We start from the raw sequence: 10730 nt of genomic DNA, 5'->3' as shown, positions 1-10730 counted from the left end.
GGTGCTCGAGTCCCTTACCAGGCCCAAACTGGGACGTGTAGTTTTCTATCCCGGCGAGATCTAAGTAGTGGTTTCTCCTCTCGATGTTCTCATCTACGCAATGGTGGTAGCAGCCAGACTGCTCCAGGCGGCTGTCACCCTGGAACCTACGGCAGGGGAGGAAAGTGAGTGGGGTGACACCGACCACCAGGTGGGGGCAAGTGCACAGGCTACTGGGAAGCCCCCAGAACGAACTCTGGACCGTTCATTCATTTTCTTCTTGGCCTTTGGAGAGCGTGGGGAGGAACAGCCCTCTCTACAAGCTGGCCTCCATTTGCTTCCCTGCGGATGGAGAGACAGACCACAGACCACAGCCCACGGCCAGACCTCCCCACAGCTTCTGGGAGGAGTGGACGGGAGTTTGCTCTGAACAGGTTCAAAGCAAAAGTGAGAGATTATTGGCCAACTTCTAAGAATGCCCCAGTGCCAGGCTTCAAGCCGTATAAATGTGCCCATTGCAGGTAGGTAGCCTAACCCCTGGTCTGGTTCCCCAGGGGGTACGGGCAGCAGAAGCCCATTAAACTGTTGGAGTTGTGCCTGGCAGACCCCATGACCAGCCCTACGGCCCAGGATGGGCCTCACCAGTGTATGAGTGTGTGTATGCACACACACTTGTGACTAACACAGTGTGTATGGAGGGGTGGGGAGAAATGTTGCCAGAGGCTTCTTTTTCCCCTGCAGGGCTCGGGGCTCCCTGGTCCTCTCCTCCAAAGACCTCTTTGATCTGCTCCCATCCTGGCTTCCTTCCCACACAACACAGTACCACCTTCCTCCAGGATCTCTAGCCAGCCTGGGTCCCTCTGATTCTCAGCCCTGTCCCCACACCTAGCTGTGACCCTGCTTGAACTGTTTTTTCTTTCCCCTAAGCGAGTACTAATCCAGCTCCGGTCATTCCCTTACCATTTACACTAGAGGTTAACACAGCCTCACGCCTGCCGTGTTACTGTTGTTTACTCAATCCCTTTCTTTAAACAATCTCTCTTTCCTTTCCTCCCTTCTTCCCTTGCAGCTGAAGAAATAACAGGTGAAAATTAACTACAGCCTCATAATTCCTTATCCACCATTCTGAAATCCAAAAAGTCTGAAAACCAAGATTTTTCATAACCCACATGGCAGCCAGGCCCACCCTAAAGGGATGGGAAGGTGTTTACGGTCTCTATCTCACTTAGTGTGAACATCCAATCATCTCCCAGTAGAAACAGCAATGCGTCAGAGCCTGATGCACTGCTGAGAGCACCTTTCCAAAGCCCCAAAAATGCTGGACTCCAGTTCTGTCTGCCCAAGATGTGTTCCATAAAAGGATGTGGACTACATGTAGTTATTTGTTAAGATTTTCATTTGATTTATGAGTCTGTGCATCAAAAGCGTTGGCTCCCTGAAGAGAACACAGACCAGAGCAAAACTTCTTGCTCTGAATCCTTCAGATGCAGGTACACAGCTGGTGTTCAACATATGCTTATGTGCACCATGCCCACATACCTGAGCGGGGCTCGCTGCTTCTTCTCCCAGCTCCGCAGCTCCTCAGTGGGCTTGGTCTCTGCTCGGGGCCTTGTGCTCTGCAGGTCTGAGTCCGGCCCGAGAAGCACAGGAGACACCAGGTAAGCCACCTGCTCCCACCCTCCTCAGGGCTGCCTGGCGTGCAGCTGCTTTGCAAGGTCACTGTGGGAGGGTTCCCCGAGCTGGGGCTAAGTAAAGGGGTCTCAAGGCTACCTGCCCTGGACACGTCCCCATCTAGCCTCACCTCCTCCCCCAGACTCCCCGTCCAGCCTCACCTCCTTCTAGCTGGCCTCAAGGCTTGCAGACGCCGTGCTGCCCACAACACCAGCCTTTATACCAGCAGCATGGCTCTGTCTATGTGAGGCCTCTCACCCAGAATCCCTTCCCTCCCCTTCCCACCCTTCCTCCTACCCCTTCAAGGACCCATTTGAACCCCACCTGTCCACAAAGCAGCTGCCCCAGAAAGCCCACAGGTTCCCTTCCAGCCCTCCCAGGAAGGCTCTGGTCCTTCCCAAGAGATAGGAGGACGCTGTTTCCCAGGCTCAGCCCTGCAGCCCTCACCGGCCTGATTGACAAGGATGCTCCTCTTGCTCTGGCTGCCCTCAGGGGCCACAGTGAGCTTTACCCGCAGCATCTTGCTGGATGTCGGGGAGTGGTTGACAGAGGAGTCCACCACCTCATAGATGGTGTGCAGCAAGCTGGTGATGTCCTGAATGGGAGGGAAGCAGAGACCCATGTGGGGTTTCAGTCACAGGGCCTTGAAAATAGAAACCAGAGGGCCCGGTGGATGCTGCAGGCCTGAACCCCTCTGGCTGCCCCAAAGCAGAGCCTAAGGCAGAAACCTGGATGTCTGAGGTTCATTTGGGAAGAGATCCTAGGAAGCAGAAGTGAGGGAGCAGGGAGAGAGAAGAGGAAGATCCCATAAGAGAAAAGGAAAAGAACAGGTTACAGCCAGGGGCAACTGGGGCTCAGTCATACTGGGGCCCTGGAGGGAGAGTGTGGAGGCCACCTTGGAACAGCCTCATCGAGATAGAGGGAGGGTTTAGAAATGGACTCTCATTCCTCACTGCCTGAGAGCTCCCCAAGGATGTTACATTCCCTGTACTTTGGATTTTTGTTTGTTTGTTTGAGATGGGGTCTCACTCTGTCACCCAGGCTGGAGTGCAGGGGTGTGATCATGGCTCACTGCAGCCTAGAACTCCCAGTCTCAAGCGATCCTCCGACCTCAGTCTCCCTAAGTGCTGGGATTACAGGTATGAGCCATGAGCCACTGTGCCCCACCCTCCCTTGTGCTTTTGGGTTTCCCTGCAAGGGCCAAGCCAGCTCCCTGTACCTGAGAAAGTTCTTACAGTGGGCACTGTCCACCATGGTAGCAGGTGAACTTCAAGGTGGGCCCAGGGAAAATGGGGTGGGAGCATCAAGAGCATCCGCTTCGGGTTTGAAATGAAAACTGGAAAGGGAGACGTGTCCCTGCTATGGACTGAACTGTGGCTCCCCACTCACTTGCAAATCCACAGGTTGAAGCCCTAACCCCCAATGTGATTGTATTTGGAGTAAGGAGATAACTAAGGTTAAACGAGGTCATGAAGGCAGGACCATGATAGGAGATCAGGGCCCTTAGAAGAAGAGGAGAGCTGGGATATGGCTCACACCTGGAATCCCAGCACTTTGGGAGGCCAAAGTGGGAGGATCACTTCAGCCCAGAAGTTCAAGACCAGCCTGGGCAACATAACATTCTCTACCAAAAATTAAAAAAAAAAAAAATAGCCATGTGTGGTGGTGCACACCTGTAGTCCCAGCTACTTGGGAGGCTGAGGTGGGAGGATCACTTGAGCCTAGGAGTTTGAGGCTATAGTGAGCCGTGAGCACACCATTGCACTCCAGCCTGAGTGACAGTGCAAGATCTCATCTCTTTTTAGGAAAACAGGAAGAGACACCAGAAGAGGTCTCTCCACCAAGTGAGGACACAGTGAGAAGATGGCTGTCTGCAAGCCAGGAAGTGAGTCCTCACCAGGAACTGAAGTAGGTGGCACCTTGGTCTTGGACTTACAGCCACCAGAACTGTGAGGAATAAATTTCTGCTAAGCCACCCAGTCTGTGGTATTTTGTTTTGGCAGCTTGAGCTGGCTGAGACCGTCCCTAAAAGATAAACTAATCTGTGAGAACTTGACCAAATCTCATCTCTCTGAGCCTCAGGTATCCCTCAACCAGAATGGGGTGTCCACACAATGTTCCCTGGGTGTCTCAAAACCCTTCTGATTGGGGCTGGAGGGCACAGATTCCCCTCACTAGGCCTTTTCTGTCTGGGTATCTGCTGCGGTCACTTGTCTGGTGTTGGGGTGGGGGGCAACGTCCTGCTTTAATTGGCATTGGAAACCTCTGGAGAAGACATTTTTTCTCTATGAAGCAGACGCATCCGTGGCCAGTTACCTGCCCAGCAATCCTTCACCTCCTGCCTGTTAAGTCCTGCAGGCTGAAGCAGCTGAGGCAACCCCAGCGCAGCCCCAAACAGGCAGGCATGTAGGTGGGCGGCCCAGAGTAGTGGGGGCCAACAGAGGCGCTGACCCTATCCTGGGAAGCGTGGCGGCTCAGCTCAGTTGACTTGTCCTCTGACAATGCAGGTGGGAGGGGGTCACACAGAAAAGCCAGAAATCCAGGATCTTCTGTTAAATCTTCAGAATCACTGATATTGACAACTGATTTTTACCAAAACCCTTTGGGGGACCAGACCAGAACATCTGGGGGCCAGACTGAAATTGTGGGGGCCACAAGTTTGAGACCCAGGCTCCAGGCACTCCCTAGCTGGCTTGCTCAGTGACCCCACCTCTTCCGACGAGGCCCACAGAGGGCTCTCCTTGTTCCTCCTGTCCTTCCCTCTGGCTTCTTCATAAGGACCTGTTTGCTCACTCTCTCTATCTTGGGCAGCCCATGAAGGAGGCTTCATTATACAGATGAGGTGGCTGAGGGACACTCACTTCATTCCCCCAGACTTCTGATACCTTAGAGGACCTGGGGCCCTGGTGTCTAATCAGGGTGGAGGTGGTCCCAGCAGACCGAGGGTCTCAGAGCCTATGTGCTCTGGCAATTCTAGCTTGAAAATCAACCTCACTGACTACACAGGGCCAGACACGCAGGAATCGGTGTGCTATTTCCTGCATGAACGAACGCCTGAAGGAGGAGCAGGTCTTCTTTCTGACTGGAAAGCTGGCCCACACCCCAGCTCTGGGCTGCAGATGCGGTGAGGTGGGAGCCCATCCGCCCTGGCACTCAGAAGGCGTGGAAGGGAATCGTATTTACAGCCAAATTTGAGGAGTAGCATCAGGGCTAAAAATAGACCAGGGAAACACCAGACTCAAACACCTCCCTCCACTGAAAACCACTCCCTGGCTCCTCGGTGGGAGGAAGACATGACCCAGTGAACACTTTCTCCAGGGCCAGGCTGGGCCACCTTCCTTGGAAACTCTCTCCCTTCCTCTCATTACCAAGGCAGTGAAGGGCAATGCAGGTTGAAGCTGTCATCAATCATCTTACTACTGCCAAGGGGAGAGTCTGCCTCACAAGAAGGGAAATAAAGCTGAGGAACAGAGGAAATAGACTGAGGAAACAGAGCAGTGATGAAAACCTTGTCCTGAAGCCACAGAGCCTCTGGGTCAAGCCATCCATGAAGTCAGACCCTGGACCAAATTTCAGTTACATGACCCAATGTATTGTATTCCTTTTTTTTTTTTTTTTTTTTTTTTTTTTAATACAGCAGTTGGAGCATGTATTCTGTCACTTACATGTCAAAGAGTCCTGGGTGCTTAAAAGTCACAACTTCCTCCTCCAACCAGGCTCCTAAACCACAGCCTGAGAAGGAGGTGACCTTGTTAACCCAGAACTCACATCTGGCAGCATAAAGGTGAACTTCTCCTGCACTATCCACAGAGCTCCTGCGAGATCTGGAGGAGCATCCCAGAGCTGCTGGCAAGTGGGAAGAGAGGACACTGAGAGGCAGTGCCTGGGCTGAGAGCAGGGGAGCTGCCCTCCCTCCCTGTCCTCTTCCCACTTGCCAGCAGCTCTGGGATGCTCCTCCAGATCTCGCAGGAGCTCCCAGCAACTCCCCAGCTATTACAGCTTTCCCTGAGGGGCAGGACCGATGCAGGGGTGAGAAGTGGCAGTGGCAGGGTACTGTGCCCAGGCCCTGTGCCTGCGGGCATGATGCACAGCAAGAGGCCAGGCAGGTGCACTCACCTCTCGGGTGACCTTGCCGTTGTTGTCAAAGTCGTACAGGGTGAAGGTCCACTCCTGCCGGCTGTCCTCCTCCACAGACACATCGCACTGGAGCTCCTGGATGCAGAGAGATGGGTGGGGCTGGTCCCCTATCTGTGGCAACACTGACTGGGTGGTGGAAGCCTGGGCCTAGAGGCCAGGCCAAGGGGCGGCCACCTGTCCTCTGCCCTCCCCAGACCTTGAGTGGACAGGGAGCACCTTGGCCAAGACAGAACTGGCCCAGGAGGGTAGCCAGAGCCCAGGCAGGGGAGGTTTGGCCTAGGGAGGGATGCCTGCAGGGGTGCCTGGTGGTCTGTGGGTCTTGAAAGACAAAGGAAACACAGGGGGTCTGAGAAGAGGCGCTGTGGTCTCAGAAAAGCTGAATTTGGACCAAGGGCAACAAGCAACTAGAAGGCAAGGGAGCATCAACTTGGAAGCCCCAGCAGCATGCCGGGGTAGGACAGCATGAGCATGAGGAGCTCGGGTGTCAGTCAGCCCCAGGCCCCAACCCCTGCAGGGCCCTCCACAGCTGTGTGACCCTGGGCATGTCACTGCCCTCTGCTGTGCCTCAGTTTCTCTTTGTATACATTATGGAAAATGGTAGCCTCTCTCCCACGAAGTTGCTGGGAAGATTAAATGCCCCACCCACATGCCCTCAGCCCAGCTGTTTCCCTGCACCTGTGGTGGGGACAGTTCCCAACCTCCCGCCTCATGTACGCTCTTCTGTCTCAGGGCAGCCCTGAAGAGCCCGGGAAGGAATGCGCAGAGGCGATGGAGCAAGGGAGGGACAGGAGGCAGTGGAAATGCCGGGCCTCCTCACCCCTCCCTGGGACAAATCTGAGCGCATGCTACATGGCTCCTAGGAGGCTCTCCAGCAGGCAGAGCCCACAGATGAACCCAGACTTCGCTGGCTTCCCTCCTTCCTCGCACCTGTGCTCCAGGATTGCCTCCCCTACACACTGCCTGCTCCCAGTGCCATGTGGCCAGGTCTGCTTAGGGGAACTGGAAACAGGAAGTGGAGGGTAAATGCTGGTGTCGTTTACACCTGTGCTTGGAGCACTGTCTGGCACATGGAAAAGCTCAATCAATAGTAGTAGCTATTACTTTTGCTGTAATGATTAACATATTGTTTCATTGAAATAGTTATTTCAATCAATAATCAATGAAACAATCATTTCATTATTATCATTTTCAGCAACCTGAAGTGTCTGACCCTAGGGAATATGAGCCGCGAAGCAGTGAGCTGGTCACCGGAGGGCTGTGTGCAGAGGCTGGCTGAGTGTCAGACGAACAGTTCTAGGAAGCATGCTGTTCAGCAGGAAAGGGCTCCACAAACAGCCTTTCAGATCCATAAGATTCTATGGAAACAAGACCATTTTGTTCCATGGCATGCCAAACTCCACCTCTCCTTCCACCATCAAGAAGGTGGCATCCGGCTGGCCTGGCAGGAGGAAGGCTCAGCTCCCCAGCGAGGGGAAGGCAGCTGTCTGTGAACACTAGAGGAGTGAGCCCCAGCACAGCGTCCTGGCCCTGGCTACTGCAGCTCTAAGCCATTTCCCTCCAGCAATTCTCAGGTGCCCACGCTGAGTTCAAAGCCAACCTTGCTTCAGCCACGCCCGTTTGACACCTGCCAAGGGCCCTCATTGCTGCCCAAGGCACTGTTTCATGTGGCATGACACACGTGCCTACATACACACCCCTACACACACACACACACACACACACACACGCTTACCCCTAAACATGTACCTATACACACGCACACCTACACAGGTACACCCCATACGTGCACACCCTACACACACATACCTATGTACACACACACACACACACACACACACACACACATAATACCATTTACCTGTTTCCAAGACAGCTTGGGTCTGAGCTTCAGAAACATGAGTTCAGTAACTCTGGCCACTTGCCCCACCTGTCACATGTGTTTCTCCTAGGCCTCTCCCACACCCCATCTGGGCTTCTCAGGTGAGTCCTGCCTGTGGGCCACAGCTCAGTCCCAAGCCTGCCCCTCCAGAAGCAAGCACACTGGGGATTCCAGGGAGGCAGGATGCCTGGGCCTGGTCTTCCTTCTGCCACTGAGTTTAGCCCTGGGCTTTGCCAAGCTCCCCAAAAGACCCTACAAGGACCCAGGTGGGCTTAGGGTGGGGCTGGGCTCCAGGAAGAAGCTGGCAGCCCTAATTCCTTCTAGACACTACCTGTCCTCCTCAGGCGAGCCTTCAAGCCTCTTGGAGGCTGGAGTGCTGGTGTGCTGTGTGGGGAGAGCAAGCTGTGTGGTGTGGCCTGTGCAGGATGGTGGGGCATGGCAGGGAGACGACACTGGAAAGGGGATAAGATCGGTCACCAGGGACCCTGCACACAGGGCGTCTCCCCCATGTCCCACCATCCAGCACAGGCCACATGACGCGGCTCATTCTCCCCACACAGCACGCTGGCACTTCAACCTCCAGGCCCTTGCTCCTGCAGCTCCCTCTGCCTGAAAGACCCTTCTCACCCCAAAAGCTCCCCTGTGCACCCCTCTTCCAACTCCTACCCCTATGCTCAGAGCCTCACCCACCTCCCCAGTCTCCACCGCCAGCTGCTTTTCCCTCCGCCGGGCACCGCACAGAGCCTGGAAATGCCAAGTGTCTGTTACCCCACACCCCTCGGCCTGACCCCCACCCCGGGCTCCCAGATCTCATCTCATCACTGACTGTGCAGCCACTGGGTCTGGGGCACTCAACTGTCCCCTGGTCACATTGTGCACTCCTTGACAGCAGGAACCACACCCAGTCAAAGCTGGGTCCCCTGGCAATTAGACAGTGCCAATCAGCACTGGTTAGAAAGAGGGACACCCTCTTAAGCACTTTAGACCTTTAGGCGCATGAACTCATGATGCTGACAACAGCCCAATGCAACAGACATCACCACTGTCCCCACCTTACAGGCGAGGCATGTGAGGCCACTGAGACTTTAGGGAACTTGCCCCAAAGTCACACAGCCACTAAGTGTATGGCCAGGATTTGAACCCAGGCCTGCTGACTCTAGAGCTATGCCCTGGTGGTCTCAGGAAGGCAAACAGAGGGAAGGAAGGAGGGAGCAAGGAGGGCAGAGCAGTGGGGATGCTCCATGCAGCAGGCCTGGGCCTGGCTCTCAGCACTGGGCACTGTGCTGGGTGCAGAGGGGCATGCTACACTATCAGGCAGTGGGGAACAGACCGTGCAGCCACTGGGTCTGGGGCACTCAAGTGTCCCCTTCTCACCCCAAAGGCCCTTCTCTTCCCAAAGGCTCTCCTGTGCACCCCTCTCCCAAATCCTACCCCTACGCTCAGAGCCTCACCAACCTCCGCCCACAGCCTCTGCTCCCTCCTCCAGGCACCGCACAGAGCCACAGAGAGGCACATCCCTGGTGTTGCCCACATGGGGAAACTGAGGCCCAGAGAGCGTCAGGGACCTGCCTGTGCCTCCTGCTCGTCCATTCCACCTGAGAGCCCCCGCAGGCACCCCCAGAGCAGCCTCAAGAGTTGGAAGGGAAGGTTTCATCAAGCAAACTGAGGTCCAGAGAGGTGACAGCAGCAGCAGGGCCAGAGTCCTGCCTCCCTCGTCTACTCTCATGCCTTCTCCCAGGCTGCTGGGCACACCTCGCATGGAGGGGCTGGGACCAGGCTGAGCGGGTGGGCAGTGGTGAGTCCCTGGGGTCTGCCCTGAGCCAGGACAGCCCCAGATGTGGCAGGAAGAACCTCCCACAGAGGGTGCTATTCATGCAGAGGAAGGGCCTTCCTGTCTGGAAGGGCCTCAGCTTCCCTCCTCCCAAAGCACAAAGTTGAGAAAACCCATCTCATCTCCCTAGGACCCAGCACCAAAAGGAAACTTACTTCAAACTTCAGCTGCTTCTTGGAGCCTGGGCAGGGTTCGCTCACTCTCTCCATCTTCTTCTCATCTCCGCTGCCCAGCCCGTCGGTCTTCTCAGGAGGCAGGGCCACTGTCAGGGAGGGAGGCGAGGGAGCATGAGGACCAGGGTCCAGACGCAGGGCACTGCACTCACTGCACCTTCGTCTTCCAGGCCTGGCCTGGACATTCTCGCCAGTGGGCTGGGCCCACTCCTGCCCTGCCCATTTGCTGGGGTCAACATCACACTACTCTGGCACCTGGTACTGCCTGGGGAGACCCCCCCGCCAAGCATGGTACACCCATTTGCACTGTCGGGGGCCCCCTCAGGCCCCTACCAGCCTGTGACTTCTGCCCTGTGGAGGCACACAGCCGCCCAGAGCAGCGTCAGGCCAGAGGGTAGATGGATGAGAGTGGAGGGGTGCTTCTGGGGCCTGGCGAGGGAGCTTAGGAACCATGGCCATTTTCTGCAGTCTCACTGCCTTGCGTGCTGACATTTTGGCCTCCTCAAAGGTGCTACCACCTGGACACAGCCTACGGCACCTTGGTGGATGGCCAGAAGGAGTGCCAGAAACAGAGTTCAACTGGGTTGGCACTCGTCCACATATACGTATGCACAAGCACACATGCACACACATACACACGTATGCACATGCACACACGCACATATATGTACACTCATGCATCACACCTGCTCGCACACATATGCACACTCACACATGCACACACACTTGCACATACATAAAAGGCATCTTCAGGGAGCACACTCATCCTGAACCTTGCATTTGGCCTCTGCTCACCCCAGGTTCCCCCTTCTCTGCCAAAGGTCACGGCCCTGTGTGTGGCCTGCCAGGAGCTGTGGAAGGGTGAGTGTGAAATCCCAGGACCTACTGACACTATTTTCCTGAGGAAGCCAGCTCAGGGTAGCACCATCCTCCTTGACTTAGGACCCAGACTACAAAGTGCCATCAATTCTTGGAATGTCCCATAAGCCTCCTTTAGTCCCTTCTGCCATTTTGTCTCTGTCTGATAGCGGGGCTGGGGTTTGCCGGAGCCATCTTTTCC

At 55.4% G+C, this 10730-nt stretch overlaps 1 protein-coding gene across 2 annotated transcripts in view; it reads right to left on the bottom strand.

The window, feature by feature from the left end:
- NKD1 (NKD inhibitor of WNT signaling pathway 1) overlaps window positions 1-10730 on the bottom strand; it is a 95677-nt gene that overhangs the window by 13425 nt on the left and 71522 nt on the right. For both annotated transcript variants that reach the window (XM_015126106.3, XM_077985627.1), the window contains 5 exons: window positions 9653-9759; window positions 5767-5862; window positions 2098-2245; window positions 1519-1603; window positions 19-146 (listed from right to left, as the gene is read on the bottom strand). In XM_015126106.3, coding sequence (XP_014981592.1) covers window positions 19-146; window positions 1519-1603; window positions 2098-2245; window positions 5767-5862; window positions 9653-9759 — 564 coding nt within the window. The remainder of the gene's footprint in view (window positions 1-18; window positions 147-1518; window positions 1604-2097; window positions 2246-5766; window positions 5863-9652; window positions 9760-10730) is intronic.

Source organism: Macaca mulatta, chromosome 20 (genome assembly GCF_049350105.2).
Source record: "Macaca mulatta isolate MMU2019108-1 chromosome 20, T2T-MMU8v2.0, whole genome shotgun sequence".
NCBI lineage: Eukaryota > Metazoa > Chordata > Mammalia > Primates > Cercopithecidae > Macaca > Macaca mulatta.
This window is presented reverse-complemented; position numbering and strand designations above follow the sequence as displayed.